We start from the raw sequence: 23,867 nt of genomic DNA on the forward strand, positions 1-23,867 counted from the left end.
TCAGATGGCCCAGGGCAGCTGTTTGGGTTAATAATTATCACACTATCAGCCCACTTTGTGTCCAGAGTCCAGACGTAAAAGTCTGCTTGTTTCTCTTGTGATCTTAGATACTACTTCACGACTGAGACTCTGAGTCTGTGATGAGTAAGGATTTAATAAGTGGTATTCAGCTTAACATTCCTCTGTGTGGTTGTACTTTGTAGTGTCCTCCTCCTCCTCCCACATCCTGGACGCATGGCAGTGGGGCAGAGTAGACACACCCAAAAGGACTGCGAGGAAACTAAAGGCTGCGTTTCTGGGGGGAGAATGGAGATTGGGAGAAGTCTGAGTGCTTTCTCTCCTTCCCCCAATTTCATAGTCATAGTACCATGACTATAACGTTTTGATGATGTTCCACATCCACTTCACATTTAACGTCCCCCTGCTATTAACAGTCATTAAAGTGCGTGTACGTGGTAAGCAAATCAATTACTGTAACCTTTAACGTCCCGTCTGAGGGTCAAATTGGTCAATGTCTTCAAAAGTGGGCCCACCTGCATACTTTTTAAAACTGTAACGTAGCTCCAGGGTGTCACTCAAAAGTTATTACAAAGGCACACGTCGTTACTGAGCACAAATGTTTCCCGCATTCAAAATCTAAGTGCAAAACATCTTGCAGTCTCTCTCCACCATGATGCACTCATTCTCATCCAGACAAGTGATTCACAGAAAATACAGAAGCCAATGGGAAATGGCTGCATGTATTAGACCCATTTCTTTAGTTTCAATGTGTTTGATTGGGGTTACAATGTAACATTTTCTTTAATCCCCAATGTTCAAGATCTTGGGAATTGGGATTTTTTGGGAATTGGGAGTTTGACTAATATCGTAAAACCATGAAATAAACTCAGGTAGATTGAAACTCAGTCAAAATGGACAGCATCAAACTTTTAAATTATCTTTTTTATTCCACATACATGAAATTACATGTTTCCCTCCAAATAACAGTTATGTTTGGGTGTTCTGTATGAAAATTCCAAAGACATGAACAAAGTTAGCCAGCCCAACAACAACCTCCTTCACCTCTTCTCTAACTACTTAGCCACATGCAATTTAGGCAAGTATCAAAATAAAAATAAAAATCAAAACAAATAAAAACCTTAATTGGAAAAAGCAGTAACTAGATAAGCATATGGGAAAGAAATCCTTACTGCTCTGCTCATACAGTGCCAGTAACAAGCTTGTGTGCTCTTTTGTTCATAAAAGTTTTCTATACCTCGTAATTGATACATAGAAATACAAATGCAGGCCACCCAAAAAGAGGAATAGAAAGTTGAGCAAGTGACAGTAAATGGAATGTAACCTTTCTGTTCCAACATAACCTTGCCTGCTGTCTCCAGTGCCCTCTAAGGCTTCATGTATACTTAGTTGCATGACCGCGTTACACGGCGAAAGTCATTCCTGTCGAGCGACGTGGTCATGCGGCTAAGAATAAATTAGCCTTAATACTACCTCCACTGTCCTCGTTTCCACTGTCGATTCTCTAGCTAAATACAGACTAAAAACTGCTGTCTCCTCAGATACGAGGAGCCAACTCTGATGTTGTGGAACCACAGATGTATCAAGCAATGGTGCCAATCAAGCACAAGACTGTTAACATGAATAGACACAAGTACAGTAAAACTGTTTTCGGACTTAAAAATTCAACCTACTGCAGATTGCATGAGTCGAGAACTTGCCCCCTCACCTACCGCATGTATAATGTAACACCCCTATTTCTCCCACACTCAAACAAAAGGTCAGCATACAAGCTCCCAACCCCAAACACACCTTTCCTGATACTAATCTACCCACCCCCCACCCATCCAAGATAACCCTCCCACCCTGTAACTCCAAACCTACAACCCCCTTCCGACATACAGTAACTACAAAATAAGAAATAGTAAACCAATAGAAGTGAGATGTCTGGTGGTGAGAACTAAAAATGAAGAGATGGAGAGCTGGACGACAATGATGATAATGAGGTGGTCTCAGTGTTGATGATGAGGATGAGCCAGGACAATGACAGGCAGACAGGGATGACTAGGGGGTGGGGGGGGGGTCTAGGGGGGGTTCCGTCTCAATCCCTGGACTCCTCTGCATCTTCACCATCACCCTGGTTATCAGAGGTCCACAGCTGAGGAAGGATGAGGAGAAAAGAGAAGTGCGTAGCGAGGGATAAAGAAGAAAAGTACAAACATTAAGACATTAGCAACAATCACTAGTGTTAGCTGTAATATACAGCAGTATCAGATTTCAGTTCTACTGTTTTGTATGAAATAAATAAAATAATATCAGCATATCTATACAAGCTGCAATTCTTTACGAGAAGGAACATAATCACTGTGACGCTGATGTTATGGAACGTGAAAATCATAACTACGCAAGCATAACGTGCATGTTTGCATTTCAACAGAAAGAAGCAGTCTTCTTGGATTTGTGTTCACTGCTGCTCTATTTTGCTTTGGGGGTTATAATACCTCCACCTGTGCAAAAGTATTGTAGACGCGCATTGTCATTTGTATTCACATACTTGTGTAGCGATTAGCGAATGTTTCAGGTTTTATAGTTGAAATACAGGCATTTTGTGCCCACAATAAAAAATAATCTTAAAATACAAATAAGTTGCAAATATGTATCCTACGTTTGTATTTGTTTTGTTAGTACTACATTTGTGTCTATTATGTTTCAATTTCAAATAATTTATTAATGGTAATGATGGGGGTTGAAACAATTACTATACAGTCAAAGTAGCATTGTTTTATTCTGTTATCCCAACTTTCTTGTAGCCCATTATTGTAAGTAATACCAATCATAAAAGTAACACTTGCTAGTAGGCTATGTAACATTTTAATTATAACAGACACATTCAGCATTTGCACGCCAATTCCTGTACACTGCAGCCCCTGTAGCTGCCAACACTGACAGTTGGCCTAGGGAAGGTGTGGGCAACTGCATGCCTCCTTCGATACATGATGGCATCACTAGCCTCTTCTTTTCACCTTAGAATGAGGAGTTTCACCCGAGTGCATAATGCTACCCCAGTTTCACTCCCTCCTGGCGGCTTCCTACCCATGAACGCGACCAATGTGGTTGTTACAGTGCCTGGCCAAGCTGGAAGCATCACTGACTGTTAGTGAACTGGTGGGTGGATGTTCTTACCTCTACATCATCCGGGTGCATGCATTGCTAAGCAACACCTGGCCCATATTGGCGCAATAACACACAGCTCTCGGCCAATCACATTGCTTATTTATGCTGCGAAATTAGATCGGCCTCAAGTGTGTTGGAAAAATTGTGCTTATGTAATCCACAAAAATAAACTCGACTTACTGTCAAATTGTCTCTCAGTAGCTGCATGATCAATGTACTGTCTTTGTATGAATCTTCACTCAAGGAGTCAAGCTCTGCAATGGCTTCATCGAAAGCCTGGAGGAACCAAACAGAAAACTGTTAGAAAAGCATTTGTTTATGTATCAACATACATACGATTATGAACCGTTTGTCTTCATCCGTCTGTATAGGCTACCTCTTCTGTTGTGCATTCTGTATATAGACAGTTTAGTTGTACATTTAACCTATCACATATTATAGATTTAATTAAATACTACAAAAGTGTGCTCCTGCAAAGTTTGGACATGGACACTTGGAATGGGATCTGACAAAGACATGTGTACCAATAGTGTGAGTTTTGGACAAAGTCTTTATAGGAGTAGTAGCAAAATGTTGTGTTTAGCACAAAAAACACAACATGGTGGAAATGGGCGTGGTTTATTTGGAGTTTCATAATGATCCAAGGGGAAATCATTTTTGATTGTATGACCTACAGTTCAAGAGTTTTAGCCTGTTAAAAAGCCTCCGGTTTGAAAGGCCGGGTTGAAAAATGTCTGGTGGCATCACTTCCTTGGCTTAGTGATGCCTTGGCCTATCTGAGTGTTTCACTCAAGTTTCACATCAATCGGACGTTGCGTTTAAAGTTTGAGGCATTTTGTTCTAAACGGGCCATTCCTGATCACATGACTATAGAACTCATGTGTACTGATTGGTGTGATGTTTGGATAAAATCTGTAGGACTAATCTAAAAAGATGTTTTAACAAAAATTGGCCTCCTGGTGGCACTATAACAGGCCTTTGTGATCGGGCAGATGTTTTTCCTTGGCCTTGGAGTATGCATGCAGAGTTTTGCCCCGATCTGTCCAACGGTGCCAGAGATTAGCTGCTCACAGCTGGACACACGCGTGCGCACATACACCCACCCACACACACACACACACACACACAGGCAAAAACAGTCTCTCGGCCATGCCTTTGGCCTGGCAGACAATATAAATGACATGATTATACCAACACTTATAAAGTCATTACCGTCTTGGCCAGCTTGCAGGCCTGTTCAGGCGAATTTAGGATCTCATAGTAGAAGACGGAGAAATTGAGGGCGAGGCCAAGACGGATGGGGTGCGTGGGCTGCATGTCTGTCTTACTGATCTCAAAGGCATTCTTGTATGCCTCCTGTGAACTGCCAATAATGGCTGAGGAAGAGAAAACATTAAGAGTTAGTGGCTCATCTCATCTACCAATGTACATGGCTTGATTGTGTGTACCAAAGATTTACAATAATGTGAAACAAGGTCTTGCATTACACTATTAAGAAGAACGATGCAGTGAATGCTCAGGCTGTATTGCTCAGGAGGACCTGTGGTGTAAAGCCAAATTTATACTTCCAAGCACACAATGCATTACGAATGTGACGTGTTGTGAGCTTGGAGATTGACTATTTTCAACACATGACACTATCATAGGACAAAGTTATAAATCTGGCTTTACTCAGTGAATCAGCCAGGGCACCATCACCAGCACTTAGCGGTTGCCTTGGAAACAAGTAGGCACACAGAATAAACAAGAAAGTTTATCGTTTATGGTTCTTTAATGTGTAACACTTTTTCCTAAAAGTGTAAGCAGACAATTATACATCCGGCAGAGACCTTATGTGGGAGGGAAGGGAACAAATATGAAACGAATTAGCTGAGCCTGATATTAGCCTAATTCAATGACAAACTACTACATCGCCCAACAAAACAACTCCAAACTTTGCCACGATTGCATCATGTCTTTTTGTAATGGAGGAGCTGGCATTCACAGTTGGGGGGTCAGGACAGTTTCTCTGTAACCAAGAGACTAGGTGTGTAGATCTCTTCCTCTCCTGCAGATAAACACAATGGGCTAACTGTCTGTCTGTTTGACACAAAAGGGAACTGAGCCTTGTGTTATTTCCCCTGTTCCCACATTACACTCTAACTGGCCTCCCTGCTTCCTTCATCTCTGCCACCCCATTCCAAAGAGGAAACAAACAGAAACCGTGACGACCTGACAAGTACAGTGACAGTTAAGAGTGTACATGGCATTTATGGGCAGTCAAACTAGACACGCTTGTTATAAACATACTATAGTATTAGTAGCGATGTCCATAGGATCACTTAACAATTATGACTAGCTGCCTACCCATCACTAGAATACTGTGTAGAAACCTTTTCTTAAATGCCTTGTGGAGATACGGTGAACTGATGACTAATCATATTGATATGTCACAGGACACACCTCTACTCCCAGGGCCTCAGTTTCAGTTAGGTGTGGAGTAACAAAAAGGGAAGCTTGGGGGTTTCAAGTAAAAGCAAAACAGCTCTGTAAGCCTCTGCATCACATTATGAACTATCCCATTAATTTGATGAATAGAAAGTATTGTATCACTCCAGGTTTTAGGTGGCATAGTTGTACAATTTCCAAGGCTAATTAATTCTCTATACATTAGATGCAAATGGTGATAGAAGTCAGCACCTGCTCTACTCTTACCAGGCAGACCAACTGCACCCCTGCTGCAGCACACAGGAAGCAGTGGCCAAGACCGCACCCTGTTCCCTGCCTTGCTCTCCTCCTAGGGATGAGCGGCTGGCAGCTGTGCTGCCATTTCTGTAAGGCTTGTCAGCTAGCTGATTTATTCTGCTTTCGTGACTTGGTTACTTTGTATGTCTGACAGCCTGGCAACCTATGGCGTCATTTTGACATGGCAGCGTATGGCACACATGGGCAGCTGCCGGCCCAGGGGCCAAATGCGCCCCCCACCTTCACTTAATGCGGCCCACAGGTTAATATCAGAATGCTGATATATATTATTGATTTGCAAACATGACCCGCTTCAATTACTTCAGTCTAAATTAGTAGCTTAATGAGTAATATTAAAATGTTAGTATTTTTTCTCTCCAATGTATGTATTGGACATAAAATATGTGTGTAACATAACTAATTAAAGGCATTTGAAATTAAATTAAAATTATACTTTTCAGGATTCCAATTCAAAAATAGCAAAAAAAATATCAGGATTTCAATTCAATAGCAAAAATAGCTGATCTACAAGCTCAAAACTCGCCGGCGATTTTTGCTACGACAGTCATAATATGCAATGTGGCCCTCTGGAGTGAGTGTGGAAATATAGTGGCCCTCTCCATCGTCAAAGTCGCCCATCCCTCGCGAATGGCAGTACGCATAAAAATAAAGTCCGGAAACTATGTAATGCACAAAACAAGAACGGTTGGTTACAGTCATGCTGACAAGACAAGCGCCAAGAAGCCGTCTGAACACAAAAAAGGCTTGGTTCTCGATAGAAACACATTTCAAGCTTCCTCGGGCAGCACATTATGGCAGCTGCCATACCTTAGGCTACACTGAGTTTCATAATTCTGTGTGACCTCAAACCCCCCCAGATAAGACGGTTGGTCTGAGCTACTTTCAAATTTCAAGTATGTTTTTGCGCCATGTTTGCGCCAAGCTTCTGCTGGAAGCTGCTGTGGGTCAAGGTTAAGGGAGTGATACAGAAAAATAGAGACAGAGCTCCTGGTAGCTAATGGTTGACTGACTGACTACAGCAGAATGACAGTGCTCTACTTGTAAACAGATAATTTCTGTGTGTGTGTGAGTGTGAGTGTGAGTGTGAGTGTGTGTGTGTGTGTGTGTGTGTGTGTGTGTGAGAGAGATAATAGTATCATACTATATATGATACCATTATCTGTTCAAAGGACTCACAGCCCAACATATGATTCCCAGTTTGTACAATGCTCTTAACCTGCTTCTAAGTCCAACTAAACACTACAACTATCACTACACCTACTGTATATGGATCCCAGTGGGGAAATTGGTCCTCTGCATTTAAACCATCCAAACTATTAGGAGCAGTGGGCACCCAACTTGCTCAAAGGCAATTCATGCCAGTACTGTAATCTGTAGTGAGGTGCCAATGTCACAAAGCTGATCCGGATACTAAAGTGTTCATTTAAAAGGATCTGGTGCGATAGGAAAGACCTGGCAATTGTAGCCAGTGTGGATTTCAATCCTTGAAGTGTTCTCTATCCCTCTTTATCCATCTCTTGTATGTACACACATCTTTGTCCTTCTCTGTCACACACACACACACACACACACACACACACACACACACACACACACACACACACACACACACACACACACACACACACACACACACACACACACACACACACACACACACACACACACACACACACACACACACACACACACACAGCTAGCATATGGGGGACTTATGGCAGGACTTACAGGCCTTCTCTTCTCCGACGGCCACCTCGGCTAAGTAGCGGTAGTAATCTCCTTTCATTTTCAAGTAGAAGACTTTGCTCTCTGCTGGAGTGGCGTTGGGAATGAGGAACTTGTCTAGGAGTCCCTGTTGTAGAAGACATACAGAGAACAGAAACACACACAAGGACCGTCTGTTAGAAAACATGCACATTTTCTCATTTATTTACATGTGGCTTGTATGGGGGAAAAACAGCAGACATGACAGTGGATGTAATCTTCGTCTCACAACTGTAGACATAAAAAAGAACAGAAAGTGTAGGAGACATTTTCAATGATGCAGCAGGTCAATTGTCAGATGGTAATACCAGATGTCAAGTGGTCGGTTCTGTATGGCTAGTTAACGCTTCCATTCATTACACATGATAGCAGTGGTAGTTACACGAGCAGTGAGCACACATGCAAGTTTGCAACCAATATCATCAGTTACATAAACTAGAAGCTTCTTTCTTAACCAGGCCTGGTTAAAGCTAGGGAGACGCTAGATACCTCCGATAGCCTCAGGGCCTGGGCTTGGGATTTTGGGGTGGATTAGGAGAGAAAGAGAGGCGTATGTATGGTGGGAGGAGCAAGAGGCGTGAGTTAGGCTGTTGAACTCCTGGTGAGCTCTTGGAGTAGAACTAGGTCACTCAACGAGCCCACAGCTCGGCTCTTCAGTACATATATCACTAGCCTGATAGGCTAGAGAAAAGCTGCTGATACTGCTTAAATGCTGGTATCGGTGAGTGTGCCAGTCCATGCCATTCCGATACCATGTAATTTATCATAATATTTTATTAACCATCATTTTTTAATGCTTCAGTTGATGATGCACGACTGCTTCATACTCTTACTGTACTATTTTACATTATTATTTTACTAACTTTAGTACTTTAATTTCAAGGACTTCATCATTTTGACTGTACAAATGGCATTAAATGCAAATGTACCCACATTTGTTCATTCTCAGAGTTACAGACCTGTTAAGGGTCAATTTGGTATCGGGAAGGAAGAAAATCGGTACATCTCTAGTCTAAAAACAGACACGTACCACGTTGTCTCTTCAAAACAGATATATACTACTTCATCCCACTAGCCTGAATAGAGGCAAGAAATGTTGTCACATCAGCATATACTACTCCATCGCACTAGCCTCAATAGAGGAGAGCAACATCACACCGTACTGTGTTGTCTCTTCAGCACAGACAGATGAGCGAAAAGACACGACATGTTGGGGCAACTGCTACGGCCTCGGGAGTCGGGACTCGGGACCAACACCCGAAGACCAACATCATTCCTTCTTTTCCCCCATCCAGTCCAACGCGATCCCAGGCCCAGCCTGTATTTACAAAAGTCATGAAACATCATCTTTGAATTCCACAGTGCAGATCTGATCATTAAATGGTTTCAAGAGCAGCCATACGGAATCCCGAGCATATCAGATCTAATAACCAACACACATCAGACCAATAATGAAGGTAGTTAACTTTGATAAATATTTTTTTTGTAATGCGATTTGTTTGTTCATTGTAACTCTATAAACTTTATAACTAACTTTATTTATAAAACAAAGCTTCGCAATGTGACGAATTGAGAGCTTGTAGATCTTGAATGGGCCAAGTGGTTAAATACAATAAAGTTCACATTATTTCGATTTTATGTTTACTTGTTTGAAATGTTTGTCAAATGGAAACTTTAATCAAATCTGGACAAAATATTGGTCCAAACATTGGTAACTCTCCACAATCAGTTTTAAACATCGGAATCACCGTTCCCCACACAGCGTTCCAAACCTCATTCAATCCAACAACACACCAACTGTGTGGATCAGCAGTCCAACTTTAGCTTCCAACACTATGATTTCAGAGAAGTCCAATCTCAAATTCTGTATGATTCTACAACCGGATGTGTTTTTAAACTTTTCCCATGTGTTATCAAAATAAGGCAGGGCTGATGTAAGAGCCTGTACTTACACAACACTTTAGGCTGCCGTTGGGGAGCAGCCAAGTGTTCCAAGAGCTGTGTGGAGAATTGGGGCACTGGCAGGGGCAAGGCTAATGACAAGCAGCACGATGACAGGAATGCATGCACCGGGTGAAATGTACAATTTCAGTTATCATGCCCTTGACTGAAATGCCTACATATTAGGTGTGCCTATTCTGGGGCACTGACTTTGGGATCATGACTGCTGTATACCAGACACCATCTCTACGACAGACAGACACACAGACAGACAGACAGACAGAGAGAGAGAGATACAGTGACAAGAGAGGATTGACTATTCCTACTTGTTACATTTTACTCAGTTTCAGAGACAGCGAAAGTCAATCTTATTAAGCTATTAATTTGTATGTAATATATAATCTAGCTCTGGTCCATAGCTCTAATGTGTTGCATTTTGAGCGGTTACTCTCAACTTCCGCCGCTCGCATGAATGCAGACCAGCCTCTCGTCTTTAGCGTAAATAAAAAGAACGTTTTCGCTACTCACCAAAACAAAGGTGGGTTGTGTCATTAGAAAGCCTACTTTCCTTAGTGGGAGCACTGAGCCCCCCACCACACGCATTAGAGCTATGGACCAGAGCTATATATAATCCTGACCTGAACGCAGAGTTAGTAATGATCTCTAATAATTGAACTAGGTTATTGTATCAAACAGAGGGCTGATAATATCGTCAGATGGGGGAGGGGTGGTCTAGGTAAACTGCGTCGTTTGGGCCATTCATCAATTTATTTATTTTTTCTTTGGCTTTTCGCCCTTTATTGATAGAAGTGAAGATAGACAGGAAAGAGGGAGGGAGAGACGGGGAGAGACACGCAGCAAAGGTCGTCATGAACGGGACTCGAACATGCAACGTGCTGTCAGGCCAGAGCCTATATGTGGCATGCGCCTGGACCGCTAGGCCAGCGGGCGCCCCAGTTTAGGCCATTCACCTATCAAATAGACCGCTTATCAGACAACTTACGAGCCATATGCGCCGCAGTTTAAACAGAGTGTTGGGTTTACCACTTAGTCCGGGTTTAGATCCAGCCTAGTACTGTATCGCAACATTTCCACTCACACATACATTACATCACATGTGTGAAGTGAGGTGCGCTCTCATCATTATGTCTTCATACATCATCTCATTCATTTCTGGCCAATCAATAGATGTTTGTGTTTACACACTTTTGTCTTCAATGTTTGCGTTTACACAGACCCTCAAAGCTGGACAAAGCGGCAGCGCCCCACAATCAATAATAATTCTAGAGATTGTGTCCTCAAAATGTGAGGACAATATTCTATGTGATTGGCCGTGTGCCACATGAGCTGATATACAGTAAGTGGCAGAGAGAGTGGAGTAGGGAGAGAGGATAGAGAGGGGTAGGGATGGAGAGCGAGAGTGGGGAGGGAGAGGGGGAGGGAGAGAGCAGAGATGGAAGCCGAGGGAGAAAGTCTGCACATACTCTGGGTACGTCATATCCCCGGATGGGTAATATGGAACAGCTATTTCCGTGTGGGCTCTAAACCAGATATGCAAATAAATTATAAAGCAAATTGGAGAGCATTTCACCCTATTTCATACACGTTTATTAATGTACCTTAAATAAAACAATTTGCCAGTCTGTGATCGTGTCCTCACTAAGTGCTAAATAAAATGGCTTCTTCTGCAAAAGTGAGCTAGCGCTTTGATTGGCTGGTCGACTGAGGAACAGTGCCACATTTACCTTAAGAGGTATTTATATACAGTGGCCAAACACAGTATTGCATCGATATGTGTAGATCCCATATGCCGTTTAGTTATTTTAAGATGCCATATTTTGGGAGGAAGAGTGTCTCTTCACTGATCAGCCCTGGAAGCTGATAAAATGGAGAGCAAAGACGTCACATGAGCAGGGATAAAGTGGGAGAGAAATTAGTATTTGGCAATACTTAAGTCATGTGCGACTCCTGCAAGGAGAAAGACATGGGGAGGCCGTTGAAACCATTATTTCTGTCCACCTCACAGAAATGGGTCATATTCTATAAATGGTCATATTCTTTCTGCAGTGCACACTTTGAATCAAACTTGTGTCGGTTGGAGGGAGCGTCACATATGTTGTCTGTTATGCAGTATGCAGGGGCAGCGTGAATGTTATGAAACACCAATATGCAGTGGAGAGCAATAAATTAATTAACCTACACAATAATGTGCTTGAAGTAATATGGCACATTCCATTTAAAGTAAAAGCAGTGATGTTTCATGACCACTTATAAAACAATGTAAAACTGAGTAAGGTGGTAATGATTTGGTTTAATTTATAAATCTATCATGTTTGAATTTAGTTCACAGTGAAAGCTATTACGGTCCTAGCATACTGTTGCTCGTTTGCACAAGGAGTGCGTTCATTCGGTCAAAAGAAAGAAGAGATATGGAACACATGATGTGAGACACACCTTGACTGTCTAAGCAGACTCTGAGACAGATTTCACCACTCTCTCACAGGTAGGTCACAAGCTAGATAGGGGAATTAGAACTTGACAACTGCTCAACATCCAGGAATCTGTGTGCCATCTTCGACTCCCTGTATGTCAAGCCTGCCCACACAAGCCCATGGGGGGTAAAGTAGGGGTGGGTAGCATTCCCTCCCGTTACCATAGAGGAGAATCTGGGGCCGGTGCCAACAGAATACACGTAAAAGGCAGAAAAGTAGAGGTGTGATCTGGTCACGTGAACCAGAAGTGATAATCGGACGGCCATTTTCGAACAAGTGTTGCGGAAGTAATCTACTGTAGCAATAGAAGCATTCATATGCTAACCGGAAGGTCGAATGAATGTTTTATTAATCTCGCAACATCATCCTTTACCTCATTCTGAGCCTTAAAGCCACTAAAGACCGTGTGTGCGTGCAATGAGTTATGGGATTCTGGCTGCTTCTACCATGGAAGCAAGCGGTGACTAGCGACGGACGCAATTCTTTTTTAAATATATATATATATATATATATATATAGATAGCAATGGCTTGTTCAAAAACGCTATAAACGTTACTGTAATGTATAGCAAAAGGTAAAGGGAACTGCACGTCTCTCGTCCTGGTGTTATTATGGATATGGATTGGATCCCACCGCACCGCAGCCCATAGGTATAATATAGCTTGAGTGGATCACAGTCGGCCAGTAGTGAGCTGCTTGTGCATAGTGTGCGCAAACTTGACAGCAAAGATGATTCGAGAAATGCCATCATCTCACTGAAGCCTTTCCTCTCGATCATCTTGGACGTCAACCTTGGACGTCAACAGTGCGCACACTATGCTCATGCGCAAGCAGAAAATAAACATAAAATAAACTCCTCTGTGCTCACAGCGTCTGTCTTCGTCACCAGCGTTGACAACAAGGTTCTATGTGAAACAACCGCTCACTATTTTAAAGTCTCTGGGCACAAGAAGAGTTAGCCTCGCGTAGCCAGCCAGAATATCACTGCGTGGATTATTATTATTTTGTAATGGCAGATTTGTCTGGCTACACAAGGCTAGTGAATGCTACTGTTGTAGCATATTGTTGCTACTGTTGTAAGGATTAAACAACTGTTCCGTGTTTAATAAACACATTTAAAAAATAAAGTATTTTTTATTCTGGCTTTGATGCAAATTCTAAACATAACGGGTGAAACTGCAGAACTATTGTGGTGCTGAATGCAGTCAATGCACTGTTGCGCTCTCTTGTCAAGTGTCAACTGATGCTGCCCAGTGCCTACGGATTACTGTTCCGTGTTTAATAAACACATGTTTATTGGTTACAAAATAAAGTATTATTGATTGATTTGATGCAAATTCCAAACACTATGGGTGCAGCTGAAAAAGTTGTGGCACTTTAAGTGACCATCCCCAGGCCCACCCCTTTTCTTCCAACTCATTCATCTCTTGTTGTTACCATCCATCTCTTCCTCTTCCTCCTGAGAACATCTGACCATTTTGCCAAAATTATCTTCCTGACACAGGTGTCCATTCCTACCTAAACATTGAAGGCTCATACACTTTTACCAGATGCATGATGCACATCACATTGAGCTTGTTGTGAAGACAAAATAAAACACATTAATGTTGTGTACTGTAGACTGTAGAGTGCTAGTCTGAGATAGCTCCCCCTTGCCCTGCTCCCATGAGGCTGTGCAAGGCTGAGGTGGAGGTCAGTGGCCCAGAACGCTGGTGGCTCAGCTGCTGTCATTATGGGATTAGTACCCAGTGACTCACACAGCCAGATAATACAGAGGAGTGAATCAGAATAGTAGGCTACCTATAGAATCTATTTTAAAGTTATAAAAAGAATAGAGATTCTAACAACGTCCCTTGTTCTTATTTTGATAGGCCCTGTTCTTGCTATAACATACAACTGAACTCACAAAGTGAAGCAGGGACACCTACAAAGCTACACGCACAAGACCATCAACAGTCAATGAAGAGGCACTTCACCTTAGTTGATGATGTCTGGTTGACAGCCTGCTTTGCTGCATAGGTCCACTCTTTAAATGTTTTACAAATCCAGAGCAAAACTCTACTCATTCTGTAACAGGCTTTGTAACAAGGGTCATTAAAACAACTGCTCCTCATGTATAAAATATACCCAGAAAACATAGTTCACGGCTCACATGTACCCCAAGGCTTAATTTATGCTTTGCCACACAACCAAAGATTATGTATTTTCATTTTCAACTGAAAAAGTCATTTTCTGTTCTTAATCTAAACGTGGACTGTTGAAAGCCCACTCTGACGGGAAGAGAAGAATCAGGGTCTGAAATAGTGTATTCCTTCAGCTTTGGGTCAGGTCGCCCCTAGTCTAGGAAAATTGGCCTCAGATCCTGTGCAGCAGGGGCGTGGCCCAGTGCGTTGCGTTTCAAATGAAATGCGAATCAAAAGACAGGGGCGGGTTCCACATGGAGTGGGCGCTACATCTAAATAAGACGGAAGGGAAACAATTGCTCCTTGAGCGGTGGTGGCCTACTACAATTCAATTTGGAATTGGATTCCCTTCGGACTATTTTCATGGTATGCACAGTGCTTCAGACCGGAAAGGGGAGTGTCCGCTCAGATTCTGAGAGCAACGTACTCTCCCTCACAGGGATACGGTCCTTTTTTCCCCCAGAAGTCTTTCTCGCCCGCCTAGTGGCGAAAAATAAAACTTCTGGGAACCCAGATTAGGTCGCCCCTGTTGCCTGGCTGTCTTCCAATGTCCCTGGTTGTATAGGACACATCACCCCTTACCTTCACCCCTTACCTTCATCAGGAATTAAATGACATATCGGAAATATAAAAGCAAATATAAATGTTTTTCCCTTTACAAGGAAAACAGCATATAACTGGCAGTGAAAAGTATAAGTTAGCCTTCTCTATAGAAGAGCTGGGTTGTTCATACTACAATGACTCAAGGGAGTGGACAGCATTTCTACGTGTACTTTCTGCCTTGTATGAGGTAATGCTTTCACTGTTATCTCACATTCCCATCTTCCCCTAGCGTAAGAGCATGCATCAACTGACTACGACCCAACTTTGCTGATCAAACAAACGTGCTTTTTCAGAACGCCTAGTGCGCCAGCAAGCATAATGAGAAGGGACCACCTGTGAGTGCTACCAGGCTCAACTCACATGCATACTTTGCAATTAAAAGGCATAAGAAGAATTGGGCACAATTTTACAACATTCACTATTGGGCAGGTGGAGAAATGTCTTGAATCTTGTATTGAATCTAAACACCACAGTTGTTGACTGAGGGGGTAATGGATAGCGTTTCTACAGAATATTCATTTCTCACATCCTCAGGTGGTGTGTGATTATGACAACACCAAACACAGTATGCAGTATGCTGCAAGCAGACTATTGATGGAAATGAATAGAATGTACCTTAAACACAAACACATTTTGCCCATTCTCCCATTACACCGGTGACAAGCCTAATGGAATTCATCCCCCACATTGGATTACAAATAGAAAACCCTTATCTACTGTGACACATCTCATTCCCACTCCAGACACTTATCTTCCTCTTGACTCACTCTCTCTACATGGGAACAGATGAGATGAGTAAAGTGGTAATAACCTATAGGCTGGAGGCCATTGCTCAAGACAGGTAATTAGAAGAACCAGCAAAACGCCTTTATCTAGATTACTGTCAAACTTAATACTGGAACAGATAGAGGGCAGAAGAGGTTAAATAGCTAGTTAAGAGGTATGGCGCACGCACACCGCCTAGACGGTCCAGCAACCTGTTGTTGACGTAACTGACACCATCACAGGCTGAGACACTTTAGGAAAGGTCTGACTTTGGACTTAAGCCTTACTCTCTTAGTCACGTTACTTATCTTTAGACAAACATAAGGCCTTGGTTACACAAGGTGTTTGGGGGCAATTCTTTGACTGCAATCGTTTAGACAGCCATTTGTCACATGGATATAGAGACAAAAGGCTTGTCATCACAGACATAGTGACAACATGGCTCTCTTGTAGCCCAACTCATGTAAAATTTTGTTTCTATCTCACAGACACATGACCACTTCCTTAGACAATAACAAGGAAATCCGGTTTCAGCTGTAAAAACAAAACAAGCATCATGGAGAACAAGGGGCTTGTTGCTGGTTGACAATAACCTTTAACCAGCGTTGCCATCTCCCTACAAATCAGAAATAAAGGAATCAAAATTGCCACATCTGGACAAAAGTGTGTCTTGAGACTAGATCAATGGGGAAAATACCGGTCAGTATACAAATTAGAGCAGGGTGGATAATCTAAGAATAGAGATAAACCAATGACAGATTGCTGGAGCTTGAATCTCATTGGTTCCATCCACAGTTGTTCACAGATTGTAGTCATGATTCACTGGCCTATCTGAACCTGACCAGACTGGGTGTGACAGAATTAAACACGTTCAAAAGCTCATAATATTTGGCAGTCGATGGGGGGGGGGGGGACGGGACGACGACACTACAACAAGTGTCTGCCCCAATTCCCATTACAAGATAAATCAGAGCCAACGGTCAGCCTCAACTGCTCAGTGTTACGACTAGCTGAGGACTGACGAAGTGGTTTGCCTGAAATAAACATTCTTCAGCGAGCGACAGGCACTGCTAAACCCATGTTCATCTAAAACAGACCCAACAAGTCTTAAACACGGTACATGGTCATGACATCTCAATTTTCAACATATTTATAATGTAATGTTGAAAGACTATCTATGACTCTTCATTTTGATCATCCAACTAAGTGCTGAATTGGTGACATGACATTCAGTGGAGTAATTCATCTATACTTTGATCCATGTCATTTTTTCCTCCTCCCCCAGCTTGCACCTAGAGCACTGGACCATGTTGAATTTGTAGATCAATCACAATTTAGCTAAAATTCCAATTTAAAAGGTCTGTTTGACAACGAAACCTTAATCCCTTTGTTCTGAGGTGAGATCATATAAATCTAGTTAATCTACAGTGTTTCCCCTATTTAAAAGAACATTTGAAAATGATTATTCTATGCGTCACGTTGTGCTTGTAGGTGCGTCACTCTATCATGAAACGGACTGTATTCTGCATAGTCTCCTGTGAGATGGCTCCCCCTAGGCCTAGGGTAAGACTTTTCTATGGGTCTCAGGTTTAAATGTAACATCTGCGACCGTCAGCTGGAAGATTTGTTTTGCAGCTATGTTTGTATAGCTTTTCTAACATGGTTTCAACGGGGATTTTGCAGTTCATTAGAAAGATGCATCATCAATTGTGCGACCATGCCTGGAGCCACAACGGAGGCCAATCACTTCCGGGTCTGCCGGATGAGGGCTCTTGTTTATTTATTGTCGCGCATTTCACTGGCACTAGCCTCACGATACCGCCTATCGTAGCGGCATGGACTCGGTTAAAGGGACACTTCACCCTTTTTATTAAAAAAATATATATTAATGACGTTTAGAACACTTTCTGGGGAGTTTCATGTGAGTAATATGTGGTTTTAGATATTTTAGATTTTAGCACTGAAATAAATAACGGTAATGGGTCGCACACACCAAGACTGCATTTCAATAATTTATTCTTGAATTTTGAACAGGAGACAAACGTTTCGGCTATCCAGCCTTCATCAGTGTCCATGATGTCAGACACTGGGCTCACTTCCTTCCTGGACTACAATTCCCATAATGCCTTGGTGCACTGCTCCTCCTTGTGGATAGGGGGAGGGCTGTCTAAAGGCTCATACATAGTCTGGACTTTCGGTGGTTAGGTGACCACCGAACTACAACATGACGTCACAAGCCGCGGTGAAGAGCAAACCACCGCCACCGCTCCAGCCCTTCTCTCTGTTTTTACTCACCACCGCTCAACGTTATTTCAGCTCCGGTGGTCAGCTCACCACCGGAGCGGTGGTCACCTTACCACCGAAAATCCAGACTATGAATAGGCCTTTACTGAGACAACATATAGTCCAGGAAGTAAGTGAGCCAAGTGTCTGCAACATCTTGGACACTGCTAAAATCTAAAATATCTAAAACCACATTACAGACGGAGAGACCCCAGGAAAGTTCTACATTTTCTAAACGTCATTAACATATATATTTTTGCAAAAAGGGTGAAGTGTCACTTTAAGTAAATTAGACATCTACTGATGCACAAACTTGGACACATCAGTGTTGCAACCTGAAATTGTTGGGTGTTGGAGTGGCGACACCCAAGAGGAAAATTAGCAAGAGGCACAAACTCGACTTTACTTCCCGTATCTGCGTGAAGGGGGCGGAGACAATATTAGGAGACGGGAAGAATGTTTATTCATTTCCAATGGGAGAATGAACGTCAACACAGCTTATGAACCTTAACTCCATGGTCACTGAACTAAATACTGTATCCAATCACCACAACGCATACAATATTTCCAAGACATTCATACTAAAATGGCTTCTTTTAGCGAGACAAATATCCCAGAGATTTGGGAGTAGTCAGGAGGCCTCTCTCTGTATATTTAAGATGAGAATATGTGATATTAATATTATAACGTGAAATGAATGGACAAAGTGAAATAACATGTGTGTTCAAATGCTTAATATACATTTCCATAACTATCTTAGACTCTTGGTTGATGGGGGCTGATTTGGGAAATGGGAATCATGAAATTTGCCTGCTCTCAATGCTCATCCACATGAAGTTGTCAGCCTGGGAGATGGGAGGGGGGGTGGATGGGGAGGTAGGGGAGGAGCAAACATTGCCTACTTAGGAGACCATTTGTAGGATTTGTAGGCCATTGCGCCTCTAGTGGCTCCAATGAAGTTCGCTCATCTTCATAAATAGACCATCTTTGGCGACATTAAGAAGCTCCAGGCGTTGTGGGCGTCGGGGCCTGGCTCCTCCTTCATCTGACCAGAAGTGCAGAATCCTTCTGTGCGTTAACTCATTGACTTGGCTGACTTAGTGTGGCGCAGGCCACCATACATTATATCTCACTGAGCGAGGCTCTTAAATTGAAAGACGTTTTGGCCGGAAACCGCTGAGTCAGGAAGTAAATATCTGCTACGTAACATGTCTCGCAATTGTCATTTAATCCACCCAAAACATATTTTGTAAGCGAAATACTGTCGTTTAGATAAATCAGAGAAGAATCACAGATATTTACGTTCTAAGAATCTGCGTCCCCAAAGAAAGCATAAGCCAGTGGATTTTCCATTTCCGGTTTGTTCCGTTTTCTTTTCACCAGACCGAAATAGAGTGTTAAGACCACATAAAGGACACAGTTGATCACCATAATCAATTGATATTTAAAAAGGCGTGATAAGGTATCATCGGCGGGGAGGTACATACGAAAATACGAAAAGGCGTCGATGGGTAGTTAATAACTTCAATAACTTTGCACTTAACTGACCTTTGCAGCATATTAAAATCAACAGATTTGTTATTTTTGTCACCACTGCGCGATGGAGTATTAACATTACAACAAACCTTTATTTGATTGCAATCAATGGAATTGAGGGCAAAAACAACAAGGAATATTTTTCTAATCGGATCGATAAGGTTTAACAGCACCACCACTGCTGCATCATCCTAGGGGAAACATTGAAATATATAGCCTATAGTGTCGGAAAAAGACCTGTCTTCAGGAATTTCTCTCGCAAAATGCAGATGTACACCTGTGGCGTGTACACCCCTCCCCCCCATCCCCTCCCCAATTGAGTTAAGCTCACCAGCACATCATTGCAAATCTCCTTCAGCTCCTTCTCAATCTTCTCCCGGTACTCCTTGGCCATGGCCTGCTTTTTATCGCTGCCCTCTGTCTTCTGCTCGATGCTGGACACCACACGCCATGAGGAGCGGCGAGCCCCCACCACATTCTTGTATGCCACCGACAGCAGGTTGCGCTCCTCGTTGGACAGCTGGGAACCCTCCTCCGTCACTGCCTTCATGGCCGCCGCCATATCGTCATAACGCTCCGCCTGCTCCGCCAGCTTGGCCTTCTGCACAAGCTCCTTCTGCACCACTTCGCTCTTGTCCACCATGGCTGCTCACTGGAGGCTGGGGGTGCAAGCAAAGAGACATTCAAAAACACACATTGGCGAATAAACAAGCGCAACATGAGTAAAGTCGGCTCTTTAGTTTCCACAATGGCTGCCTGAGGGAGATCTGCTGTATATTCTGGCCCAATAAAATAATAAAGCATATAAAAGTACTTAAAATGCCCCCAGAGCGAATCCCCAAAGTGGCCCTCAGATAGACAACCACAGTGGAAAAGGAAACAAGATCACCTGCCACAGAACTGTCAAGGCTGAGCTGCTGGAGATGGGTCTCTCGTGGGGCAAGGCACAACTGGTTGCAAAAGATGTGATAGGTGGAGGAACATTATCGATGCCCCATAGGGGGTGAAGAGCAGAAGTAATATTAAGTACACATTTTATGGATGTTTATTATGGCTTTTGAAATTCACTCTTCATGTTGCAGGACAAGATATTAAAGAGAACTACAAAAGAAAAGAGTAATTACATAAGATAAATAAAACTGCTTAATCTCCACCTAGTTCACAATGAACTAATAATGAGCAATCAAACAAATTCCATGTATTCCATGCTTTGTCCACCACAGGACAGTAACAAGAAAGGAGAAGGAGTCATTAGTGTAGAACGCATAAGATGCCACCCTTGCTAAAAGAATAAAACTTGTATCCATCGAGTTTTAGAGTTGCGTCTTGTGGCTTTTTCTATGCAGCCAAGAAATATTTCCTGGGGAAGGACTATTCGTGGCTGTGGCAGAAAGAGAACAATTAGTATGACAGGGAAGGATTTGCCATATGGTTTAAGCAAAAGAAAGTGATTGAAAAGAGAGTGTAGACTAGAGGAACAGAAATAGGGAAAAGGGGTTTGCATTTATGGTCACTCAAAGCTCAGACTAGGGCAAAAGCTGGTCATATTAGCAGCTCCCTCTCAGGATGAACAGGATGGAGCAATGCTAGCTTTCTAGGCCAACTAGAATGTTGGTGCCATCCCCATCTTCCCCACTGTGAGAAAGAGGCCAACAAGCTTTAGCATCAATAGCAGTACTCTCTCAACCTGGCGTTACCAATTTTCATTTGGGCCCATACCGTAGTGGAAAAGTGACTCAATGATTGGTGCCAACTATGTAACAGAAAAAGAACAATATGCTTGGAAGAGATATACAGTAATTAAACAGTAGCTGCAATGTTCTGTATAGGGAAAAAAAGTAACAATTAAACTGCAAACACATTTTCTGTGCTAGATTAGGGCGTCAATGTTAATGCCAAGCCTCCATAATACCACATGAACCGACGTGCCCCTATTATGGGAGCGAACATTCTGCGAAAAAGGCAAGTCTACATGCTCACAAGTCACAACACATTGCAAAGCAATGCGTTGTAGATCATAGCTTGTATATCGGCTAATTTAGGCAGAGAGAAAGGCAGATGGAAAGGCACGTGCTGCCCCTCAAACACACACACACACAAATCATTAGATCAATAACTTACATCCTTTGACCAAGGCATTATGGCCAAAGGGCTTCCACATAATCAATGACTTATTTTCCATACCAGACTGCATGGAGAGATTGCAAGAAAACTATGGGCCATGTAGTGAGAAAACAACGCACGTATAATTAATACAAAATATATAATTTATTTCTGGATAGCTGCAAATTTAACTAATTTAACTAACATTTTTGCAATTCTGATTGAGAACATTTTATGTAAACTGAGCAATGTATGTTAATGTAACTGTTAAACAGTGTGACTGACAACAAGCAATACACTAACATCATCATCTTAACAGTTATGATTTACCAATTTACTAAAAGCATGTTCTTGTTGTGGACTAATTTTAATATCCATCTTGTAGACAAGGCCTTCATCACAATGTGTATCAATCTGACCTTACGTTAAGTTTCATTGATTGATTAGTTTATTAAACAGTTTAGGCCCTAGTATGCAATGGCATGAAATGAATACCGGTAAATGCCTAGTTATTGTCATCTCCACGTGTAATACATCTCCGAATAAGGTACAGTATTGGGTGCACATAAGACATAACCAAGCCAACCTTAGCTGCTCCCACGGAAAAAAAACATGAATGTGCACTCTCTCTCTCTCTCTCTCTCTCTCTCTCGCACGCACACACACACACACACACACACACACACACACACACACACACACACACACACACACACACACACACTACACCACACCCATCTCTGTACCTGTTGGAATGACTCGCCCCGCTGGCGGAAATGATTCAGACTAGTCGTAGATGCGGTCATTGTATTAAGAACACAAACAGTTCAGGCTTTGCTTCAGTGTCGCCTCACACCAACCAAATCATCCATGTTTATACCACGAGTCGGAAAAAATGGTTAAACGCTATGAAACAGCCAAGTCCTCGTGACCTGTTTCTAGCCTGACGCAGACTATTTCCTGGAAGTGAAGCGCTTCAAGCCACCGAGTAGACATTAGACTACATGGGTCATTTTAAGATTGTGAATGCATCATAATCATACCACCAAAAATAAAAGAAAAACCTTCACACATGCTGGACATGTCAAACATTATATGTATTTCCACAGCGCAGCTCAAGAAGCGTGACGGCCCAGCCTTTGAACCCGCGCCTCCCTCCATTGATTGATTTGCCATCATGTGCTAGAAATCACACGTTGTCACTCTTGTCACGATTCAAGTATAAAACCCGACTACCGTACCCGTACTTGACTGTGACAGATTTAAATTGACACATGATGCTGATGACAGCTCCATGACTCAACGACCAATGCAATGAAGGCAGATCATTCGTGGGAATCGTGGCAGTATTTGCTAGCCTAGTGATATTAGTCCAATGCCAATAAAATGATTGTGTCTGTAATAAGTCTGTGGATGAGCTAAAAAAACCCATTTATATCAGACAGTTTAGGCAATTGACAGAACGCGGACGTGTATTTTGGTAGCTAGTTTACTATAATAATCTAAAATAATAGAAGCTTGAACCATCAACCTGACACGCCTTCTTGTCTGCTTGCACGTCTGGGTGTTCCATTTTTGTACCAGCATTTAGCCAGACCCCAAACTGTAGCTTAGCCATTGTTCTTGGACTGCCGATTGTCGTTGCTAACACCAACCACCCAGTTTATTCGGGACAATGGTTTTCCATTAACGCCAATCACCACAATAAAACACATGGCACTACGATAATCTATGTGATTGTGAATGTGAACGCAAGGAAACAAGTCTTTTTTACCTGAGTAGTGGGTGATAGCGGAGATCTCGGTCTAACAGGCTACAGCTGATTCTCTCACAACCAGTCCGTCTGAATGTAATCCACGGGGTTTCCCTCCAATCACACCAGCCCAAAGCAGAGAGGGAGCAGGGGAGCCTGACGTCAAACGTTACCACGGCAACAGAGCACAAAACACTGGGTGTTGTAGTTTTTCCCCCATTTAGCCTGTAGTGACTAACTGTCACTTTGATGACTAAGGTCAGCCACAGTGATTACGTGTTTAAGGTTGTTCTGAGCCAGACGATGTGAACATTCTTCTTACATGGGAATTATGGAAGACATTGCATTTATTTTCCTACAAACAACTTAAGAACCTCAGTTGTTGCTCTAAAAGGAAATGAAACTCAATGTAGATGATCCCCCACAAAAAACATTATTTTGAACAGAAAAAACAGACAAAATAATATCAGAATCAGTGTATACTGTATAGAATCCTTTATCATTATGCTTGCTGCTAGTAGCTACTAC

The 23,867-nt window shown here is 42.4% G+C and overlaps 1 protein-coding gene across 1 annotated transcript; it reads right to left on the minus strand.

The window, feature by feature from the left end:
- Nucleotides 1-924: 924 nt before the first annotated feature.
- LOC310855431 (14-3-3 protein zeta/delta-like) lies at nt 925-23,495 on the minus strand. The gene is made up of 6 exons (XM_083760436.1): nt 23,361-23,495; nt 19,815-20,142; nt 7,645-7,768; nt 4,384-4,547; nt 3,352-3,447; nt 925-2,155 (listed from the first exon to the last, which is right to left on the minus strand). Exons 2-6 carry the CDS (start codon nt 20,124-20,126, stop codon nt 2,099-2,101), a joined length of 753 nt encoding a protein of 250 aa, XP_083616562.1. The 5' UTR covers nt 20,127-20,142; nt 23,361-23,495; the 3' UTR covers nt 925-2,098.
- Between the last annotated feature and the right edge of the window lie 372 nt (nt 23,496-23,867).

Source organism: Protomyctophum parallelum, assembly GCF_964188405.1.
Source record: "Protomyctophum parallelum genome assembly, chromosome: 3".
Classification (NCBI taxonomy): Eukaryota; Metazoa; Chordata; class Actinopteri; order Myctophiformes; family Myctophidae; genus Protomyctophum; species Protomyctophum parallelum.